General features: G+C 42.0%; 1 protein-coding gene across 1 annotated transcript; it reads right to left on the reverse strand.

The window, feature by feature from the left end:
- Positions 1 to 971: 971 nt before the first annotated feature.
- LOC120943784 (olfactory receptor 6B1-like) lies at positions 972 to 1,910 on the reverse strand. Its single transcript, XM_040357367.1, has one exon. It carries the CDS (start codon positions 1,908 to 1,910, stop codon positions 972 to 974), a length of 939 nt encoding a protein of 312 aa, XP_040213301.1.
- Between the last annotated feature and the right edge of the window lie 22,791 nt (positions 1,911 to 24,701).

Raw genomic sequence — 24,701 nt, forward strand, 5'->3', positions numbered from 1 at the left:
ATAAGTAAACTTACGAAATTACCATTTGCGAGAATTTATGTTGAAATGGAACATACTGTATCACAAGTGAAATATATGTTCATTGATGCAGTTCCCCTAAACAAATGGGGGGGTAATCATGAATTAAATTTGGAAGTAAAAATTGGAAGTACAATGGATAAATAGATTGGATACTTTACAACTTATAGGTTTAAACTCTGATTTTGACTTGCATTTATTTCTATAGATCACTAAAATTAGGTTTATTGTATATAGATTATGATTTGAATGCATTATTTTTGATTACTACATTTTTTATATATTTATTTTTAATTTTTTCTGGACATTTGTTAATGGATTTGTATGTTTTAATACTAGGATAAATTTTACTTTTTCGATGTGGTTGGAGCGTGATTGCATCTCGTTAAACCATCTCTCTGGAATCTAGGATGAAAATAATTATGATAATTTGTATTGATTAATTGGTTAATTGATGCCTAATAGATTTCTGGTGTGAAATGTAACAATATAAAATGAAGTGAGAATAATGTATACATCTTGTTCCCATCTGAAGAAGGGCGCAAGCTTTGTAGCCCAAAACTGTTATTTGGAATGACATGAAAAGTATGTAATTTATGACATGTAGAATAAATTCATTTTAAGTGCATGAATTCCTGGATTTTTTCTTTTATATATGGCCTTTGGGAAGGCTTGATTGCTGGCACTAGGACGTATACCATGTGCTGTCTACCACACCTGTGAAGTTGTACCCATGTGAATGTGTGCCGGTAATTTTACCAGGAATATGGCTACGAGTGGATCATTCTGTTACACAGAGGAGGATGTTTCCTGAATTTATACAGGCACCATTGGTTCACAAAATTTCCTGACACAGACATCATCTGTGCAACCATAACCATAATAAAAAAAAGTAAAAGGGAATTCAAATATATGCAGTAACACTTCACATTACCTTTTAATAAATATGCTTTCTATCTCACATAAACATTCTTCCAAGTACCCAGGTGCTTTTGAATGGAAAGTTTCACTTCTTTATTTCTTAAACAGTATATTAGAGGATTAAGTATAGGTGTTATCACAGTGTAAAAAACTGCAACTACTCGATTAAGAGTAAAAGTCAAGCTTACTTTTGGTCTAACATACATAAATATAACAGTACTATAATAAATAAACACAACAATTAGGTGGGAGGAACAAGTAGAAAAGGTTTTTCTTCTATTGTTAATAGGTATATGTAGGAGTTTTGCAAAAATATATAAATAGGAAATCAGTGTCACAGAGAAAGAAAATAATGACACTAGGGAAGCACACACAAAATCCAATATATCAATTAGGTATGTGTCTGCACAAGACAGTTGAAGCAGGGGGGGAGTGTCACAAAAGAAATGGTTAATAATATGACCCCCACAAAATGGAAGTTGGGAGATTAAGATAATATTTGGGAAAGTGGTCATAAAGCCTCCAATGACTGAGACTATACTAAAACTGTAGCACATGTTATTATTCATCAGAGTTGTGTATCGCAGTGGTTTGCAGATGGCTAAGTAGCGGTCATACGCCATGACACCAAATAAAAAACATTCTGTGGATCCCAAGAAGAAGAAAAAAAGCATCTGTATTATGCAACTAGGGAAAGAAATATATCTCCCATGTGGAGTAATAGTGGTGAGAATCTTGGGCACAATTACAGAAACATAACAAATTTCCAGAAAAGAGAGGTTACGAAGATAATAATACATAGGTGTGTGCAGACTTCTTTCTATCCATGTAATAATGATGATCACAAAGTTACTTGTAAGCGTTAACAGATATGTTAACAGTAGGAGCAAGAAGCAAAAATATTGCAAACTAAGAGAACCAGGAAATCCCAGAATTATAAATTCACCCACTTTGCTTTGATTGATATGCATCTAAGTGAATCAATAAGAGGGAAAAAAGCATGACGGTGTTGGTAATTGTTATACGTTCCATGAAATTCAGTTTTATACATACTTGCCCTAATTTGGCTGAGTGCAGATGTTTGTGATTTTAGCTATCCTTGTAAACATCTTTCAAAAAACAAATATTGTTTGTACCTCTAATATACAATATCAAATCATATATCTCTGAAGAAGTGATCTATAAAACTTGCAGTCAAACAATTAACTTTTTAACTTTTTGCTGTGCAAACCAACCACCACAGGTGGAAAGAAAGAAAAAAGCTTGATTTCCACATCATTACAGTCAGTATGTATTCTGTCAGTGGAGAGCCTTTCCTGCCGGTAGAACACAATGATTAGTGTTGCCAGCTAAAGCTGGTGGCACTAATCATTCAGGAAAAACTTGACAAGCTGTTTGTATGATAGATCGACTTGTGTACAACCCGGATGTCCATACATGGATTGGAAGGTCCCTGCTCAACTGGCCAAATTTCGATCCATGCATGGCCGGCATAAAGAGTGGTGTTAAGAGTGGTGTTCAGAAATATGAAAAAGTTAACCAGAAATGATCTAAAGAAAGAAATGATCTAAATGCAGATGCTTAAAGCCATTTATTGGTCATATCTTTTAGATCACAATGGAGAAGAAACAGGTAAAATAAAACAAATGCTTAAAATACTCTCTTTGGAAGCACGGTGGTAAGCTCTCTTGAATTGCAACAATGGTAGTAATCCTGCACTCTGAAATGCATTACTAGTTTCCTGAAAATCAGTGGTCCCCAACCTTTTTGGCACAGAGGACCGGTGTTGTGGAATAAAATCGCTCCAAGGCCTGGGGGCGGGGTGTTATGCAACTTTCTGCAGGCAATTTGTTTAGGAAATGGTTGGTTTTAGCACTTCAATCATCACAGCACCATGGCTGATATGGTATCAGGATGATTGAAGCACATTACTTCTGTCATTACATTGTAATATAAAATGAAATAGTTCAACTCACCATAATGCAGAATCTGCCACCAGATGCAGCGTGTCACTTGCCACATAACCTGCCACCAGATTGTCACTTGCCACATCACCTGTCACCAGATCCGGATTGCTGCTTGCCATGTTGCCTGCCACCAGATGTGGATTGCCACGTCACCTGCCATGTGGATTTCCATGTCACCTGCCACCATATGTGGATTGCCACTTGCCATCTGCCACCAGATGTCGATTGTCACTTGCCAAATCACCTGCCACCAGATGTGGATTGCCACTTGCCACGTCACCTGCCACCAGATGTGGATTGTCGCTTGCCACGTCACCTGCCACCAGATGTGGATTGCCACTTGCCACATCATCTGTCACGAAATGTGGTTTGCCACCTGCCACCAAATGTGGTTTTCCACCTGACATCAGATTTTTTTGTCGCCTGACACCATATGAGGTTTGTCACCTGCCATGGTGGCAGCAAAGGCCAGTGAGGGAGAACAGCAGTGATGCAGGGTGGATGGTGAGAGATGATCTCATCTCTTTGCTCCCCTGCCTCACCTCAAGCAGTGTAGCGGCCCAGCTGTGTGAGCAGAAATGCGTGATCTGGGTGGTAGTGAGAGATGATCTCATCTTTCTTCTCCTTCACCCTTACTGCAGTGTGGTGTCCCCGCTATGTGGGTGGAAGTGCAATGATCCAGGCGGGCAATGAGAGATGATCTCATCTCTCTGCTCCTCTGCCTCACCACAGTGTAGTGGCCCCGCTGTGTGGGTGCAAGAGTGGTGATTCGGGCGGGCGGTGAGAGATGTCATCACTCTGCTTGCCCAGCACCGCACATCAGAGATTCGCAGCCCGGCTGCAAATAGGCCACAGCCCGGGAATGGGCCATGGCCCGGGGGTTGTTGAACCCTGCTGTATATTAAATCCAGGAATGGAACTGGTAAGGGCTTCAAAGAAACCTTTTACTGGTTTGCAAACGAGCAGCTAGAGCACTGGGGTTGATTTACTAAAACTGCATGGTGCAAAATCTGATCCAAACATAAAAACACAATCAGTTCAAAACCCACAAAAAAAGCCCTCTTTAATAGATACCAGTCTGTCAAAAACTTTGAGTATGGCCTCAATTAAGACTAATAGATAGTATACAACAATGTGCCATCATCCAGAATACTTAAATACAGAGAATAGGACCAAGTGAATATAGGGTGAGGGCTGCTTGATGCCGTCTAACCCATCAATAGTCACAGGTCAAGGGGTGTTGACTAGGATTTTTCTAGGCACTGATAACACAACCAGATAATAATGTAAAAGAACTTATTAACATAAAAAACTGTACAATGTTAAAAACATTTGGGACAAGCCCCACAATAGAAAACAGCAATGTTGGCAACAAAAACCATCATATGTCTGTTAAAGTGGAGCAGGCCATGACCTCGACCGGTTTCGCTGATTTACAACTTCTTCAGGAGGATCTATATGGTATGTAATATAGTACACAACAAACAAGCAAAATTATACAAAAACACAGTGGAAATTAGTCAGTCAAAGCAGTCAAATATCAGAAAGGTGTAAATTGCTCACCTACAGTGGTTCATGGGCCAGGCATGGGCTCAGATAACCCCCGCGGCGAACGAGGGGGAATAATGTGAAAAGCTCTAATAAAGTAAGTAAAATTCTTTAGTGATGCTGTTTATAAATTAATAAATAGAGATGGGGACCGCCACGTGTGATTGTGAATGGAAGAAAAGACGAATGGAGTGAGGGAAAAGAAGGGAAGGAAAATAGGGAGGTAGGGATGGAGGGGGAAGAGGGGAGGGGGAAGAGAAGGTGAAGAGGAAAAGGAAAGGTGGAAAAAGGGGGAGAGGAAAAAGGGGGAGGGGGAGGGAAAAGAGGGAGGAAAGAAAGGGAAAGGGGGAGGGAAATAAGGGAAGGGGGGGGCAAAAAGGAAGGAAAAAGAAGGGGAGTAAGAGGTTAAAGGGAAGGGGGGGAAAAGCAGCAGAAGTGAAAGAGGTAAGCAAAAAGGGGAGAAGAAAAAAGGGGGGGAAGGGAAGAGGGAGTAGGAAGGGAGAGGGAGGGGAATGATTGGGAAGGTAAGGGGGGGAAGAAGGGGGAGGGCAGGAAGGGGGAGGGAGAAAAGGGGGGGTGAAGGGGGAAAAAATGGAGGAGAAGGAAGAAGGGAAAAAGGAGAGAGAGAAAGGGGGGAGAGAAAGGAGAGAGGGGGAGAAAAGGGGGAGAAAAGGGGGAGGGAGGAAAGAGGAGTGAAAAGGGAAGAAAAAAAAGGAAACAGACATCACACTATAATGGGTAACAAAAGGTATCAAAAAAGGATCAAAAAAGGAGAACATGAAAACTCCTTACTATAAAAAAACAAAGCTAAAGATAAACTTGCTGAGGCTAACAGAGCGGGAGTACTAGCGGCACAGGTGGTACAATCTAGGATCAGATGGAGCTGACACCACAGAGAGCGATATGAAGCTCAAAAAGGTGCTAGAAAAAAACACACATAAGGCCTATGGATAAAGTGCCTAAGATAAAGGCTGATGAAGGAGGGCAGCATGGTAGAGCTTACCTTCTATAAAGGTCCCGCAGAATAAATCCTCAGGGAGAGCATAATTCATCTCACATAAACAGCTCGTGAGAGCCGTTTAAATATGAGACCCCTGACAGCGCCGTGCGTCGCGGTAATGGGAAGCACAGTGCATGACGTTGGCGGGGTCAGCCATCCACAACCAATGCACCGTAATTCACAGCGCGCAGGTGTGCTGCGCTCAGACCCATTGGCACAGTGCCCAGGTCAGCTTCCGCAAGGAGGGAGTTATGATTGGTGCTCCCAACCCCATATGGACACTCGTGCGCCAATAGAGTGGGGGAAAGAGAGCCGTAGCCGAGTCACATGACCAGGTGAGCAAAAACGTTCTCTCTCTCCTTTTTACCTTCCTCCTTCTCCTCCATTTCCCCCCCTTCACCCCACTGTTTTCTCCCTCCCCCTTCCTGCCTTCCCCCCTTCTTCCCCCCTTATCTTCCCAATCATTCCCTTCCCTCTCCCTTCCTACTCCCTCCCCCCTTTTTTCTTCCCCCCTTTTTGCTTACCTCTTTCACTTCTGCTGCTTTTTTCCCCCTTCCCTTTCTTTCAACCTCTCACTCCCCTTCTTTTTCCTTCCTTTTTGCCCACCCCTCTTTTCTTTCCTTCCTTTCTTTCCTTCCCCCTTTCCCTTTCTTTCTTTCCTCCTTTCTTTTCCTTCTTTCCTTTCCCTTTTCATCCCCAATCCTTTTTCCCTCCCTCTTTTCCCTCCCCCTCCCCCTCTTTCCTCTTCCCCTTTTTCCACCTTTCCTTTCCCTCTTCACCTTCTCTTCCCCCTCCCTATTTTCCTTCAATTTTTTTCCCTCACTCCATTCGTCTTTTCTTCCATTCACAATCACACATGGTGTGATATTTATTCATTTCTAAACAGCATCATAAAGAATTTTACTTACTTTATTAGAGCTTGTCACATTATTCCCCCTCGTTCGCCGCGGGGGGTATCTGAGCCCATGCCTGGCCCATGAACCACTTGTAGGTGAACAATTTACACCTTTCTGATATTTGACTGCTTGGCAATGTTAAAATACTGTTATTTAATTCCCACTGTGTTTTTGTATAATTTTGCTTGTTTGTTGTGTACTATATTACATATCATATAGATCCTCCTGAAGATGCTGTAATTCCGCGAAACCGGTCGAGGTCGTGGCCTGCTCCACTTTAACAGACATATGATGGTTTTTGTTACCAACATTGCTGTTTTCTATTGTGGGGCTTGTCCCAAATGTTTTTAACATTGTACAGTTTTTTTATGTTAATAAATATCTTTTACATTATTATCTAGTTGTGTTATCAGTGCCTAGAAAAATCCTAGTCAACACCCCTTGACCTGTGACTATTGATGGGTTAGATGGCATCAAGCAGCCCTCACCCTATATTCACTTGGTCCTATTCTCTGTATTCAGATACCAGTCCGTGTAAAAGTTTTCTTTAGTCTAGGTCAGTGGTCTCCAAACTGCGGCCCGAGGGCCAGATGTGGCCCTTTGCTTGCCTTTATCCAATCCTTGGGGCGCTATCCCTCCCAATGATACGAGACACTATTCTGCCATCTGACACCGAAAATGGAGCACCATTTCTCCCACTGATACCACTAATGGGGCACTATTCCTCCCTATGATACCAGCAATAGGGCGCTATTCCTCCCCCTATTACCAGATGTTTACTCCCACTGATGACAGGAAAATGTTCACTCCCGCTGGCCAAAGTCCGGCCCTCCAACAGTCTGAAGGACAACAAACCGGCCCTTTGTTTAGAATGTTTGGAGACCCCTGGTCTAGGTGTTGCAGCTCTCTCAAAGATCCTCTGGGTGGCAGACTGAATTCTGAAACACATGAAGAGAAGGAGAGTGCACAGATGTCCCAGTATAATACGGTTTTATTGGTTAAAAAAAAAAGGTAGAAAGTATTTCACTCACAAATGGAGAAAGATTCTCACATGTACACCAACAGTTATGCCCTGTACACACGATCGGTTCGTCTGATGAAAACGGACCATCGTTCTTTTCCCATCGGTGAAAAAAAATAGAACCTGTTTTAACATTTTCGTATGGTTAAAAAAATTGATAGAAAAAATACGATCGCCTGTGGGGAAATCCATCGGTCAAAAATCCACGCATGCTCAGAATCAAGTCGACGCATGCCCCCGAAGCACTGAACTTCATTTTTCTCAGCACATCATTGTGTTTTACGCCACCGCGTTGGACACGATCAGATTTTTAACCGATGGTGTGTAGGCAAGACTGATGAAAGTCAGCTTCACCGGATATCTGATGAAAAAATCCATTGGTTCATTTTCATCAGACGAACCGATCGTGTGTACAGGGCATCAGCCTCCTCTCCCGCCCTGTATGACTGGATGGGCTCTGGGACTCAATGAGCGGTATGGGATGTAATTCCAATCCTAGCTGCAGCGTCCTTCTGTGCAGTACAAGGAGCTGCGCATGCACCCGGACAAGCCGGAGCTGCGTGACGTCACTCACAGCCGAGAAGGAAAGTGAAGTGGTGGGAGTGAATCATCTCCTCTGGTGGGCAATTGCTATGACTACATGTTTCGGAGTAACAGCCTCCTTCTTCAGGTAAAGCCCTGCTTATCTCTACCCTCACCATTATATGGAACCCCAACCCCTCCCCTAGGACACGTAACATGAACCAGGCCAGGAGTATGGGGTTCACGATGGAAAATATAGTGTAGGGGGGGCTGATGATTAGCAAACAGCCATGGGTCAAATTATTAACAATTAATTATGCTGTAATTTCCAATTGCTAAGAACTATCATATCCTCTACCAAAAAATATGAAAATGGAAAATATAAAATCCTATTTTAAATACTATTATAAATACATCAAGAACAAATAAACACATATATTTACATCTATAGGAAACTTTTATTTTAGATTTTATAAAACTTATCCATAGTTCATTACAATGGTACTAATATATACTCAATGCATTGATTTAACTTTTAATCCATTACATTATCATTTGGTTAAATAAAAAAATAAATACATCAAAATAAAAATGAAAATATATAAAAAAACATTAACCACTAATAATAAATTTTGATTTGTGTCAAAAGACACCAACCGATAATGGTGAATATAAAGAAATATTATTGAATTATCAAAAGACTAAAATATGGCGAGGGTAGAGATAGGATGGGCCTGACCTGAAGAAGGAGGCTGTTTGTTCCTCCGAAACATGTAGTCATAGCAACCGTCTGCCCACCAGAGGAGACGATTCACTCCCACCACTTGACTTCCCTTCTCGGCTGTGAGTGACGGCAGGTAGCGCAGCTCCTTGTACTGCACAGTGGGATGCTGCACTGAGGATTGGAATTGCATCCCATACCGGGTCCTGGAGCCCATCCAGTCAAACAGGCCAGGAGAGGAGGCTAACTGTTGGTGTACATGTCAGAATCTTTCTCCGTTTGTGAGTGAAATACTTTTTACCTTTGATTTTTAACCAATAAAACGGTATTATACTAGGACAGCTGTGCAAGGAAAAGCTGCTAGGACAGCTGCTCTTCATGTATTGCAAAATCTGACGCAGCTCTGCATAGAAAACAATCAGCTTCCAGGTTTTATTGTCAATGCTTAACCACTTCAATACAGGGCATTTTCACCCCCTTCCTGCCCAGGCCAATTTATGTTTTCAGCACTGTCACACTTAGAATGACAATTACGCAGTTATGCAACACTGTGCTTCCCCCCCCCCACAAATAGAGCTTTCTTTTGGTGGTATTTGATCAGCTCTGTGGTTCTTATTGTTTGCGCTATAAACAAAAGAAGAGTGACAAGTTTGAAAAAAACACAATATTTTTAACTTTTTGCTATAATAAATATCCTGTGTTTTTTTTTATAATTATTTTTTTCCTCAGTTTAGGCGGATATGTATTCTTCTACATATTCTTGGTAAAAAAATAGCAATAAGCGTATATTGATTGGTTTGTGCAAAAGTTATAGGCCCAGATTCACAAACGAGATACGATGGCGTATCTCCAGATACGCCGTCGTATCTCTGCGTTGCGCTGTCGTATCTCTGCGTTGCACCGTCGTATCTATGCGTCTAATTCTTAGAATCAGTTACGCATAGATATCCATTAGATCTGACGCCGTCTCTTACGCCGTTGGATCTTAACTGCATTTTTTTTGTCCGCTAGGTGGTGCTTCCGTCGAATTCCGCGTCGAGTATGCAAATTAGCTAGATCCGCGTATTCCCGAACGTACGTGCGGCGACGCAGTAAAGTTACAATGTTTACGTTAGGCTTTTCCCAGCGTAAAGTTGCCCCTGCTATATGAGGCGCAGCCAATGTTAAGTATGGCCGTCGTTCCCGTGTTGAAATTTGAAAAAGTTACGTTGTTTGCGTAAGTCGTCCGTAAATGGGGCTGGACGTCATTTACGTTCACGTCGAAACCAATTATGTCCTTGCGGCGTACTTTGGAGCAATGCACACTGGGAAATTCCACGGACGGTGCATGCGCCGTTCCCCAAAAACGTCAATCACGTCGGGTCACAGTAGTTTAACCTAAAACACGCCCCCCCTGATCCAAATTTGAATTAGGCGGGCTTACGCCGGCCGATTTACGCTACGCCGCCGAAACTTACGGAGCAAGTGCTTTGAGAATACAGCACTTGCCTGTGTAAGTTGCTGAGGCGTAACGTAAATCAGATACGTTACGCCCGCACAATTTTGCGCGGCTCTACGTGAATCCGGGCCATAGTGTCTAAAAAATAAGGGATAGATTTATGGCATTTTTTTTACTAGTAATGATGGCGATCAGCAATTTTTATTGTGACTGTGACATAGAGACGGACACATTTTTGGGACCATTCACATTTATACAGCGCTCAGTGCTATAAAAATGCACTGATTACTGTGTAAATGTCACTGGCAGGGAAGGGGTTAACACTAGGGGGCGATCAAGAGGTTAATTGTGTTACTAAGGGAGTGATTCTAACAGTAGGGGGAGGGGACTCACAAGGGGAGGAGACCGATCGGTGTTCCTCTGTACTGGGAACACACATCTGTCTCCTCTCCCTGACAGGATGTGGATCTGTGTGTTACACACATGGATCCACGGTCCTGCTCTGTTATCGGACAACCGCGGGTGCCCGGCGGACATCGCGGCCACCGGGCACATGCACTGGCTCCTGAGAGTGCACCCTCCAGGACGTCTGGAAAGCCCAGGACGTCATGTGATGCCTGCCCAGGATGGAAGATCCCACCTGCGGACGTCATATCACTATGGGCTAGTAGGGACGTGGTTAATTGAACAAGCTGGATTTAGAAGCTGATTGGCTACCATGCAGAGCTGCACTAGGTTCTGAGTTGTAGTAAATCTCTCCCACTGTGCCTAGTGTGGGTGGTGTATTATATTGCTTGCTTCTGTTTCATCTCTGCATGGGAGAACTTGCAGTGACAGAATGTCAGTTTGGGTAAAATAGTACAATAGTAAAAGCAGTTACCATTCTGACTTTTCAAGGCCATTTTGGTAGGGATTTATTTGTTGTGAAATATCATCAATTTCTCCTTATAGGTTAGCCCCAGCAGCACATATCTTTCAATATTTCTAAAACAAAAAAAAATACATCTTGCCCTTGCCCCGCTACCCACAAAAATCATCAGAGAATGTAATAGGAATGCAGAGTACATTTAATTGTACACTGTTATTGATAACAGTCAGAAAAGGATCATAAGGTATTTGTTCACACTTATTAAACAAATATTACAAAATGCTTCCAATGGTATATTTAACATGGCTAAAATGAGCAAACAAAAGAAGTTGTTGTCAGGGCTTGCACGTTAAGACTTGTAACTGTGGGTCACACACAACTTTTTTATTTCCATTTAGCAAGCAGGCGGAATGAAAAAAAAGAGCTACACATGGATCAATCAACTGATATCAGCATAAATTAAAGCACAAATGTGAATGAGGGGGTTAAAAAAAAAACAGAACCAGCGCAAAGTGGAGAGATAATGAGTAACAACAACTAGAGTAATTAAACAGGTGTGTATTGATAAGGAGCAGCACGTTGTATAAGAAAAAATAAATGAATAGAAATCAATACTAAATTGATTAAACCATGCTCCTTCTGTTTTACAGTAACTGCTTGCCGACCAGCTGCCGCAGTTTTACGGCAGGTCCGCTCGGCTGCGCGAAATCACGTAATATTACGTGATTTTGCATTTCAGCCGATAGGGGCACGCGCACACCCCCCGCTCGCCCCTTGTGCCACACGCTTCTCCGGCGGGCGCGATCACTGCCGGGCACCCGTGATCGCTCGTTACAGAGCGTGAACCGGGAGCTGTGTGTGTAAACACACAGCTCCCGGTCCTGTCAGGGGGAGAAATGACTGTTCGTCTGTTCATACAGTGTATGAACAGCGATCTGTCATTTCCCCTAGTCAGTCCCACCCCCCCTTCAGTTAGAACACACCTAAGGAACATAATTAACCCCTTCCCCGCCCCCTAGTGTTAACCCCTTCCCCGCCAGTGACGTTTTTACAGTAATCAATGCACTTTTATAGCACTGATCGTTATAAAAATGACAATGGTCCCAAAAATTTGTCAAAAGTGTCCGAAGTTTCCACCATAAGGTCGCAGTACCGATAAAAATCACTGATCGCCACCATTACTAGTAAAAAAAAAAAATATTAATACAAATGCCATAAAACTATCCCCTATTTTGTAGACACTATAACTTTTGCGCAAACCAATCAATAAACGCTTATTGCATTTTTTTTTTACAAAGAAGAATACGTATCCGCCTAAACTGAGGAAAAATATCTTTTTTTATATATATTTTTGGGGGATATTTATTATAGCAAAAAGTAAAAAATATAAAAAAAAATTTCAAAATTGTTGCTCTATTTTTGTTTATAGCGCAAACAATAAAAACTGTATAGGTGATCAAATACCACAAAAAAAAGCTCTATTTGTGGAAAAAAAGGACGCCAATTTTGTTTTGGGAGCCATGTCGCACGATCGTGCAATTGTCAGTTAAAGCGACGCAGTGCCGAATCTCAAAAAGTGGCCCGGTCATTGACCAGCAAAATGGTCCGGGGCTGAAGTGGTTAAAGTGCAAATGTGCAAAGTGATTTCAACTAAACACCAACATGATAATATGTGTGTCCACAATCTTCAAATCCCTGTTGAACAGTAGGGATGAGCTCCATCGTGTTCGCATCGCACACGTGCAGAGCCCGCCAGGAAGTCTGCCTGGCCCTGCGCTAACCGCAGCCAGGGAGACATTTCCCGATGCTCGGCTGCAGAGATCGGGACAATGTCTCCCTGGCTGTGATTAGCGTAGCGCCGTGCAGACTTCCTGGCGGGCTCTGCACGTGTGCGATGCGAACACGCTGGAGCTTATCCCTGCTGAACAGTAGATGCTTGATTGTGATACATAATTTCTGCCGTTTTTTGAAGCACAGCTGGAAATCACCAAGGCGTCTCTATGCACATGGATTTCTAAGCTGCAAGCTTTTGCTGTTTTACCTTGTTTTTATTTGTTTTTGGAATAAAATTGTGACATACTTTACTATGGAAGCCCTTTCTTTTTGATTTTTCCCATTAACCATTGGACAACTCTCCTCAAATATTTTTTTGCCTGGGAACGTGCTCAAACGATCTGGATTCCTTTTTGTGTGAGTGTCCTGGAGGTCGGTTAAACGTTGGGATCATCATTGGGATCATGCACAACTCCTGCTGGATATAACCATATGTGTTTTTTTACTACATGTATTAGGGGTCATGGAAGTCTGGTGAGTGAAAGACATTTCAGTCAAATATACCTACTGTTCAGAAAGGATTTGAAGATTGTGTACACTATTTGAAGAAGTTGAAACATTGTCTGAGAACTCTGAAACATTGTTTGAATATTCACTATTTGCACTATTGAAATTATGTTGTGTTTGGACTTTTTATCCACATATTATCATATTATCATCTTGGTGTTTAGTTGAAATCACTTTGCACGTTTGCACTTTAAAACGGAAGGAGCGCGGTTTAATCTATTTAGTATTGATTTCTATTCATAAATTAAAGCACATATTGCATAGATTAATGCATTTTACCATTTTCTTAATCTTAATGAAACATATGTATTGGGACATTGTTAAAATGTTTTAAGATTAGGCCTCTTTAAAACAGGATAACAAAGGAAGTCTGTGTTTTTTTTTGTTTTTTTTTGTATTTAAAACATATGGTAAAACCTCCTATCCTAGATTAATGCATTTTACCATTTTCTTAATTTTAATGAAACATATGTATTGGGACATTGTTAAAATGTTTTAAGATCATGCCTCTTTAAAACAGGATAATAAAGGAAGTCTGTTTTTTTTTTTGTATTTAAAACATATGGTAAAACCTCCTATCCTGCTAAATTGTATTTAATCATAGGAATGTACAAAATTCTGGTCTTGAATGAAAACATATTTTTTTTTTAAAAAAATCACTATTTTGTTGCTTTGTGTTGCTTATCTGTCTTTGCAGACAGATAAGTAAATACTGTTTTTACTTTTTTTCCATACTTTAAAAACTCTTACTTGCTGGCTTCCAGAAATGTTTTACTTCAGAATGAAACACTGCTTTGTTTTGCTTCTCATGTACTGTATGTTTTGCCTCTATTCTTCTCTTCTGTCCACTTTCAAGCAAGACACATAGCTGCCTTTATAAGGAAACTGCATATAATCCTCTGTGCAAGTCAGGAAAATGAGGTTTGTATTCTAGAAAAGCATGGCTCTTCTTAGAATATATATAGTATTTCCTTAAAAAAAAAAAAAAAACATTCCTTTAAGGAATTCATTACCATATCTCATGAGCCAAAGTGTATTTCCATTGTCAGCTAGTTGTTTACAAATTAAAAACAGTTTTGATTATTAAATTGATTTATTTTATTAGATACAGATTAAAACAATACTAAAAGATATTTTGCTTATCGTGTACATTATTTGTTAATATTTAAAAATAAATACTACTTATTCAACTTTGCTCCCAACCCACGCCTGTCAGTTTAGAATATTTATATGAATAATTTGTATTAAATAATTGTATATAGTAAGACATCATTCACTGAATGATACAGTTCAGTATTAACAGGGCCACATCTATATTAAATATTGAATACAAGAGAATAATACGTAAAAAAAAAAAAATCATCAACTGGTCTTCCTTTATGCTATTGATCTTTATCCAAAGTATATATAATCTTACATATTTATTTATGTATATTTTCTTGCAGTTGATCTATGGTTATTATGTTATCTCCAACCAATTTTATAAGAATACATCTGAACATGGATGCTTGGTCCACTGTTCACCCCCCCTATGGGAATCACCTGGGTTTTGCTGCCTCAACCCCTGTGGCGGATGCTCTCCGACACTCCCCTCATGTACAGGACTGCCAGAATTTTCCTTCCCTCTCTTTTATTGAGCTAGTATGTAAGTATTAGGCCCCGTACACACGGTCGGACCAAACCGATGAGACTGGCCCATCGGACCGTTTTCATCGGTTCACCTCTGAAGTGGCCGTACGGCCTGATATGTGTACACACCATCAGTCCAAAATCTGATCGGGTCAGAACACGGTGACGTCAAACACACAACGTGCTGAATAAAACGAAGTTCAATGCTTCCAAGCATGCGTCGACTTGATTCTGAGCATGCGCGGGTTTTGAACCGATGCTTTTCTGTACTAACCATCGGTTTGGTGCGATGGGGCAGCGGTCGATCAGTTCGGTTTTGAAGCATGTTTAGAAATTTTGGACCGAAGGAAACCAGACCGATAGCCTATACACACGGTTCATTCTCATTGGACAAAACCGACCGTGTGTACGGGGCCTTAGGGGTTTGCCCCTTCAATACCCTTTCTGCAATATGCCCACCACATATATGAATTATTTTTGTTTTTTCATATATTAATTCTAGACTCCCTTTTCTGCATCTACTGCTGAAAAAATGGAGACCAATCCATGAAAAACATGTAGCGTTACAAGATGCTTAGAAAATATGTTTGGATTGTCTCGTTGTTATGAAGTTTGATGTTTGGTTTTATCTATGAAATGTTATTTGTACTTACATAGTCCTATAGTACCATAATGAATTATGACTCAGCTCAATTAAGTGTTTTTGCCCATATTCCATCATATCTGTATATTGTCTACTATATTGTATTTTGTCATGCAATAAAATCATATGTACATATTGATTGAAACAAGAAATTAAACTCAGCACTGCTCCTGTAAACTAATATATATATATATATATATATATATCTTAACAATATACTAAAGTATATAAAATATAGTGCAAAATAGAGTGCAATCAATAAAGGTAAATCAGGTATGGAGTGTTGAGCTGGTGAAATATATTCTGGTGACTTTCCGTGCACCCCACCTGGGTCCCCACTAAATAGATGGAAATGGTAAATGCACCTGTATCAGAATGGTAATGCCCGTCCACAGAGTAAGTTGGTGTGTCTGGCCTTTAAGGAGAGATGCCTGTTCACCTCCTCCCACTGATTCAGATCCTTCGAGCTCACCTGATCAATAACAATCCATAGTGGTGTGATTTTAACAAAATGGAGGAAAGAGCATATAATGTAATACTGCAAATTTTATTTTAAAAAGTTTAAAATCATTGCTCTTACTGTAAAAAAACTTTAAAATGTGCAGCGATTGCCGCCTTGGCATACAAACAGCCTTCACAGATACTCCGCAGCTTGATGCGTTTCGCCCCTCCCACTGGGCATCATCAGAATCAATATATTGATTGTTTATTATGATTGGTCTAATTTAAAGTCCCCTAAACCTATACTTTTCCCTTTGATACACATTTGGGATGGAGGTTTTTCATATATGGTGTCACTGACCACACCCCCTACTCTCCTTACCTCCCCAATGTTTGTAGAACATCCTCCTTATTTTGCAATATGTTTATTGTTTTATTATAAACAAAAACATTTACAAATATTCGTTTATATCAAAGGTCTGAAAAATAGTCACAATAAGTAGTAAATCCGTTAACATATAGAGAACTGTATACTGTATAGGATGACATAAAAGATCAAAAAAAGGTAAGTATAATGCAAAGGCACCTGACACCATTGTTCCCAGGTTGTAATGAGAATTATGAGATCTGGCATGATCCTTCCACCTCTCAAAATGGGGATAGATAAATCCATCAGCAAATGTCGTCACTTAACATGGACAAATAAACCACAGCAAAAAGAAAAAAATGACCAGTAATCTTAATTTTTTAAGGACTGAAGTGTTCAAAAGTTAGAAGAGGGGAAAGAAAAGAGAATTTGGTTTGCTTGTCCCAGAGAATACTACTAGCCAACTTCTTATGGAGCATTATCTAAGAGATTTTAATCTTTGTTAACAGTAGGCAATTTCCCTGATTATGGGCTAAGTATATTTGGGGTTGTCTGCAATTGGATAATTTAAAAGTGCAGTTCTAGCATGTTTAACCTCTTGACCACTGTTCACTTAAACCCCTTTCCTAACCAGACCAATTTTCAGCTTTCGGTGCTCTCACAATTTGAATGACAATAACTCAGTCATACAACATTGTGCCCATCTGAAATTTTTGTCCTTTTTTCCCACAAATAGAGCTTTCTTTTGGTGGTATTTGATCACCTCTGGGTTTTTTATTTTTTGCGCTATAAAAGAAAAAACACTGAAAATTCTGTGAAAAAATAAATATATATCTTGTTTCTGTCATATTAGCAGGTATTGTGGATTATTGCAGAGTATTGGGGGTATTGCAGAGTATTGGGGGTATTGCAGAGTATGGGTGGTATTGCAGAGTATGGGTGGTATTGCAGAGTATGGGGGGTATTGCAGAGTATGGGGGTATTGCACAGTATGGGGGGTATTGCACAGTATGGGGGGTATTGCAGAGTATTGCACAGGGAGGGATGGATGGCTGGATCTGTGACTGCATTTGTCACAGATCCAGCCCAGAGCAGCTGCTGCTGCTTCTGCTCTCCCCCTCTCCTCTCACACTGTACCGATCGGTACAGAGAGGAGAGGGAGGAACCGGCGATTTGTTTACAAGTGATCGCTCCGTCATTTGACGGAGCGATCACGTGGTAAACGGCCGCTATCAGCGGCAATTTACCGCGATCTGTGATGCGCCGGGTCTTCTAGACCCGGTGCTCACAGATGATTCCGGGAGAGCGCCCCAGGGGGCACGCAAGTGAAGGATTCTGGGAGGACGTCCCAGGGACGTCCTCCCAGAATAACTCCACCGCGCTGTAGACATCTATTGTCTATGGCGCGGTGGGGAAGTGGTTAAGTACATTAATATTGGTTACTGAATGAATTAACTTATACACTCAGTTCAAAATCTTTTGATTTTGGGAAAAGTCCACCAGGTATGATACATGGTACTCTCCTGCCCCCATCCTCTACAGAAAGACAGGAGGGGGATGCTTTGTGAGAGAGCTTGTCAATATTGGATGGAACTAAGTAACACCAAGAAAGAATCTTAACATTTTCTTTGACTAGGGTGGTACTGACCATTCCTTTGTGGATCCTGTTTTTTTCATAGAGCCCAGCCCTCATCAATTATATATTATCCATGCCTATATCACCCTGTAACACTAGGTGGTGAGGTATCTTGTTAGATGTTGTGTGAAGGATTCAATAACACCAAAATTCTGACCCTAGAACATGCATTCTGCTGCTCTTTTTTCAAATAAGATTCATTTTTTTAAAATCTTCTGTAGTTTGTTTAACTGAGAGTAAGATGGAGCATTTGATGCATGTGGTATGTTTCCAAGGTAGGCATTACAAGTGTTTGAAGAAGTTAATTTAGCTGTTTAATCCCTTTATGGTCCATAAAATGACCTATCCAGTATAGTCCTTTATATGTCTACCATGTACGCTGGCATGGAGATCGCCCCGAAGGAAATGTTGGGTTATTAACGAGGGGAGATGCTGGTGTGCGCTGAGACTTAAAAGGGAATGTTCTACAAATGTGTCCCACAGGTGAAGGGAGTGAGACAGAATGGGACATATTATAGCCCCTCAATTTGTAAGTGGAAGTAACATAAAAGATCTAATGAGTGTGGGAGTCCCACTTGTGATTCAAGTTTGATCCAATCTGGTGTGTAGGTGATAAAGTAAATTTGTGACAGTTGGATTAATTGTGCATCAATTGTATAGTATCTCAGAGGAAGATAACTCCCAAACCTCCAGATGACTTTGGGACATATAATGTTTTGCAGGTCACTCTACATCCACCAGAACCCCAAATATATTTAAACAGCCATTCCCTTCAAATATGATTGATTAATGTCTCTTTCTTGCAGTCAGAGGTTACAGTAGAAACAATTCTCAAGGAAGTAATGGGAGCCTTTGGCCTTGGGGGTGTCAGGTCACCTGTGGCCAGGTGACAAGTGCACCCCATTGGGGTCAGGGATGCACCACAGGGTAGTGAACCCTATGGCCGACTGCTGCGATTTGAGAGGAAGTGTGAACCCAAGATCGCCCAGGGCGCGGAGTCTAAGAACCAACTTTGTGTTCACCTGAGCCTCTAGTGGTGAGGATGGCCTTCGCCGCAGCTGGATCCAGGTCGCGACCCCTGGGATCCTCTAGGTCACGCTCCGCAGGGAGAGAGGGGAAGCAGCAAGCAGGACAAGCGGTAGTGATGGGTAAGCCGAGGTCAGGGTAACAGGCATACAAGGGTAACCGAGGGACAGGCAAAAGGTCAGGATCACAGGCAAACAGGAGAAGTCAGGGACGAGCCAAAAATGGTACACAGGAAGATAATCGTAGCACACTGCAGACAGGAACTAAAGCTAACAACACGGTTGAACTGCAAAGCAGACTAGCAGTGCAGTGGTTAATATAGGCTTCCTGGGATGGCCTAGGGTGGAGCAATACAGGGAGGAAGGTGATAAAAGACAGTCAGAAGGAGGATCAGGCCTCTAATGAACACATGGAGATCAGGTAAGCTGCCAGACTTTATTGTATATCCATGACAGGGGGAAAGCACAGCCACTTTGCTTTTTCATAATAGTAACAGATTTCCATGGGCTAAACATAGTCTAACAGGTATAGTGTACAATGTTTCTGCAATGATTAAAGGTGTGGATGTTCCTAAAGGTCACGTTTTTTTATAAAACTTATATATATATATTCAAGCACTAGTTTGCATTCAGTTATGCATTCAATATGGTCATGACTATATTTGGTCAATAAAGTTACCCACCGAACCTGGAATTGATCTGTCATTTGTAATGAGAATAGTGGTGAATAAACATTGTCAGCACAGACACAATGTCAGTGGGTCATTGTGATTGATGTAGCTCTACATTGTTGGACAATGCACTTAACATTGGAATTCAGATCAGGTGGCATTGTTTATTTTTTCAAATAAAATACTTTTTTTCACAGTGTTGATGGTGTTATTTTTTTTTTTTTACACTTTTTTGTGAGTGAGTAACAACATGTTCTATGTACCCCTTCTAAATCTAAATGTGGACTAGAAATCTGGGAGCTCCCCATTTTAAATATTTAAATTACAATAAGACCCCCCCTTGAAAGACGCAAACTGAGGAGAGACAGGGTATGTAGATAAGGCCCTTGTTCCCATAAACAAGGGGGTAATGTGTCTTGCAAGGGTGGAGGGGTCACTGGGGGATTTGCTCACACCCTTACAAGGTCCACATATGGAAGGCATGGAGCCTGTTATGATTTGGGGGTGCTCACTACATCCCCTTTCCTAGCTGCTCAGGCTGCATGCCTTGATTTTCGGAGGAGCCCATGCCCCTTTTGCTCTTGTTTTTCTTTGATTAAATATTGTTTTAAAATGTGTGTACTGTCTTTTAAAGAAAATAAAATACAGAAGCTTGCAAGGCTCTGTCAGTTAGTGGCAGTAGTGCTACCACATCTAAATGGCAGATTCCTGGCCACTGTTTGTAAATGGTGCATCCTCTTGCATCTAAGACTTCAGGTGCAGGTTTGAGGCATTCCCAAAGCAGGGTATTTGAAGAATTTGTGCAAAATAATAGAGGCATTTATATCTAGAGGGAAAAAATGCTCATGTAAGCATTTCAACAATGACCAGTGGATCATAGGTGCAATTTCAGGCTCCTGCAGGATCCTCTTCTAGCTCTATGTCTGTACTATACTGAAGTACAGACTTTCAGTTTGAGGAAGCATCAATAGACTACCAATGCTGTGATCACTGCACGTGTGTTCCATTAGGAACTAAATATCCATTTTACAGACAGGACTTGTAGTTCATTAATTCACAGATCTCAATGAATGAATGAAATGGCTGTGTGGGTGAAGCTTCACACTATCAAGCACATTTCAAAGTGAATGCTGCTACTGGGGTATAGGGGCCTTTAGGAAGGGTGGGGGACCTTTTGGGGGGTTTCATTTGCAACATGTTACACCCTAAATATTGGTATTAATCGAAACACGGTCTAAAAGGTGAAGTTAGCTTTTTTTTTAATGTTCTTGCCATTTAAGCTGAAGACACTCTCCCCACTGAACTGTATTAGAAAATATTTTGCATTGATAAATGTCCTTGTGGCAATGTAAATCTACCATTACTTATTTTTAACAAAACATTTCAAACTGTCTTTGAAAAAGGCCATAATAAATTTGACAAGATTTGGCTGCTATTGACTTCAGTGGGGTTCAGCACTATGTTGGGGCTTTTTGGGATTTTTTGCTGCATTCCTGCAAGCTGAGCTTCCATTTTTTTTTCATCTCTACTGGAGACTGGTGATGGTTTGCTCACACCTACCGATGACATCTCAAAATTGTGGGTATCTATTACTGTCAGTGTTGGCAATGGTCTCACTAACAGGGATACAAACAGGATAAAAACATGACTCTCCTTCACTGAATCAAAAGCTAAAAATGTTTTGTCTTTAGTAAACATTTAGTTGAAAATAACTGATAGGAGTGTAAATGTAATAAATCCAATTAAAACAAGGGGTTAAATAAGTATTATTATCATTAGAGCTAGGAGAGAGGGTCGAGTGACACGAAGTGTAATAACTGTGGGGAATAAGCAAATGAAGAAAGTAAAAGACAGTTCATGCATAGGGATGAGCCAAACACCCCCCCCCCCCTTTGGTTTGGTTTGGCTCATTTTAAAGGCTTATATGCAAGTCATTGTCCTAAAAAGTGTTTGAGGACCCGGGTCCTGTCCCAAGGGACATGTATCAATGAAAAAAAAAGTTTAAAATTATGTTTTTCAGGAGCAGTGATTTTAATAATTCCTAAAGTGAAACAATAAAAATGAAATATTCCTACTCTCCTTCATCGACATGGTGTAAAGACTTTTATGACTCAATTGGCGCTGCCCCCTTTACATGTTTTATACTTATTTGGTGTGTAATCAAACCATTGTTGCTAGCTGCCTGCACAGTTTTTTCCTCCAAGCGCAGATATTTCTTCGTTTTTTTTTTTTCGTTTTTAGGGATTGCCCATATGGATAGAGTAGCAGATAGTCTGACCGATTAGGGTAAGAGTACTGGGAGAGGCTTTGTAGAGCATGGGAGGAAGTAAAAAAGGAGCTAGAGATCAATAGATCTTCTGAGGACCAAAGAGATAGGGTTGGTAGGTATTTTGAGACAGGTTGATGATGTAGCTTGGAGCCAAGTTGTGGGTGGCTTTGTAAGCTGTTGTTAGTATTTTGAATTTTATTTATTGGGTAAGCGGAAACTAGTGGAGGGATCGACAGAGAAAATACTGAACAATTTGTAAGATGGAATGGTGGCAGCAGCATTCATGATGAATTTTAGTGGCCTACGTCATGTTCTTCACTTCTCTTCTTTTCCCGATGTTGACACGTCGCCTTTCCTCGCTGCAATGACAAGTGCGTGGCTTGCATCGGATTTATATAGACCTCACAATCCCATCATGCTCTGGTACCTACCCATGTGATACCTACCCACGTGGGTAGGTATCACATGGGTAGGTACAGAGCATGATGGGACTGTGAGGCCTATATAGGTCCGATGCAAGCCGCGCACACGTCATTGCAGCGAGGAAAGGCGACGTGTCAACATTGGGAGAAGGAGAGAAGTGAAGAACATGACGTCACAGCACGGAAGAAGAACTCACAGCACGGAAGGAGAAGAAGACGTACAGCACGGAAGAAGGCACCGGACAGCGAGAGGAAGAACCGGGGTGCGCCGAGTCAACAGCGGAGAGCGGCGAACATAGAAGGAGACCCCCGGAGAGTTGAGAAGACCCCCCGGATAGCGGAGAAGACCCGTCGGGATAGCGGAAGAAGAAGCCCCCCCGCCGAAGACGCCGGAGGAAACCCGCCGGGGGGTGGGGGCTTTTTTAAAAGTGACCCCCCCCGGCGGTGGAAGAGAACCAGACGGCGGCCCCCACCCACCCGAAGACGTCAAAGAAGAAGCCCCCCCTGGTAAACAGAGCTAATAAAGAAGACAGGGGGAGCCTCCGGAGCAGAAAAATAAATTATTTTAAAAACCCTTGTGTGGTGTGTTTATTAACTTTGACATTTTTCCTACAGGTGAATGGTTAGGTGTACGATGTACCCCATATCCATTCACTTAGGGTGGGGGGCCGGTATCTGGGGGCCCCCTTATTAAAGGGGGCTCCCAGATTCCGATAAGCCTCCCGCCCGCATACCCCGACAACCAACGGCCAGGGTTGTCGGGAAGGGGCCCTGTCCTCATCAACATGGGGACAGGGTGCTCTGAGGTGGGGGGGCCGCAGTGCGCCCCCCTGCCCCAGAGCACCCAACCCCCCCATGTTGAGGGCATGCAGCCTGGTACGGCTCAGGAGGGGGGGGGCGCTCGCTCGTCCCCACTCCCTTCCTGGCCGGCCGGGTAGCGTGCTTTGGATACGGGTCTGGTATGGATTGTAGGGGGACCTCCTACGCAGTTTTTTTCGGCGTAGGGGGGCTCTCCTTACAACCCATAACATACCTAAGGGCCCGGTATGCTCCTGAGGGGGGAACCCATGCCGGATTTTTATTTAAAATCGGGCGGGGACTTCCCCCTCAGGATTCATAACAAACGCCGCACACATGTAGAATTGGCGGGAATCCAAGTCGGATCTCCCGTCGCTTCTATGACGCGCTTGCTGGGATGTGCTGTCACTATTCCAGTGAGTGCGAGATGTCGGCGAGATCTCGGCACCATGTCGCCGAGAATCAGCGCGATGCTGTCGTGCTAAAAACACAATATCACAAACACCTACTGTATGTAAAGGTAACTAATGAGGAGGGAGCTGCAATATTCAAGGTGAGAAATAATCAGAGAGTGAATTAAAAGCTTTGTGGGGTTATTGGTTAGGAAGGGGCATATTCTGGAGACGTTGTGGAGGTTGAGGCGGCTTGATCTGGACATTGATTGGAAGTGAGGCAGAAAGAAAATTTCAGCGTCCTGGGTTATACCTTGCACTCTGGCTTGCAGGGACAGACTGATAGTTGTGTCATCAATCTGAACGAAGAAGTCAGGGGAATGAGCATGTGGGGAGAAAATATTATGAGATCAGTTTTGGATACCATGGGCTCCATTCACAAAGTGGTATCTTACTGCATCCGAGTATGCGGAAAGACACTGCACAGCCTTGTTCAAAAAGGCATTTGGGATTCACTAAAAAACGCTACTAAAATACCACATGAGCTATTTTATGAAGTCATGCAGTATTTTAGTAGTCAATGCCTGTGATAACTTACCGCCTGGGGTTCCCCGATGACAGCTGAAAGTAAACAAAAAAGTGCCAGCAAAAAATGGCATGAGGTCCCCCTAATTCATACCAGGCCAGGTCCTTCATGTTTTGAGGGGAAATCCCATGCCATTTTTTTTAATTGGTATGGGGTCCAGACCACATGCCCCCAACATAGGGGGAGTTCTTTGGGCCAGGGGGGGCTCTTCACTATCAAGGCACCCTGTTCCCATCATCATGGGGCAAGGGTCTCTTTCCCACAACCCTGGCTGGTGGTTGTGGGGGTCTGCGGGCAGGGGGCTAATCGGAATCTGGAAGCCCCCTTTAAAAAGGGGCCCCCTGGTCATGCTCCCCCATATGAGTATGGGGTACATAAAAAGTGTAGTGTAAAAAAATACAGTCGGCAGTTTTTAAAAAGTCCTTTACTTAAAAAACTAAAATAAATGTCCCCCGGTGTAGATCCATGGCCAACCACAATGCCTGCCACCATCCTGTGACATCATCAGGTGACCCCAAAGCAGAGCCCCCCTACCCCAAAGGAGTAGGGATGAGCTGAACAC

The sequence above is a fragment of the Rana temporaria genome, chromosome 1 (genome assembly GCF_905171775.1).
Source record: "Rana temporaria chromosome 1, aRanTem1.1, whole genome shotgun sequence".
NCBI classification, from domain to species: Eukaryota; Metazoa; Chordata; class Amphibia; order Anura; family Ranidae; genus Rana; species Rana temporaria.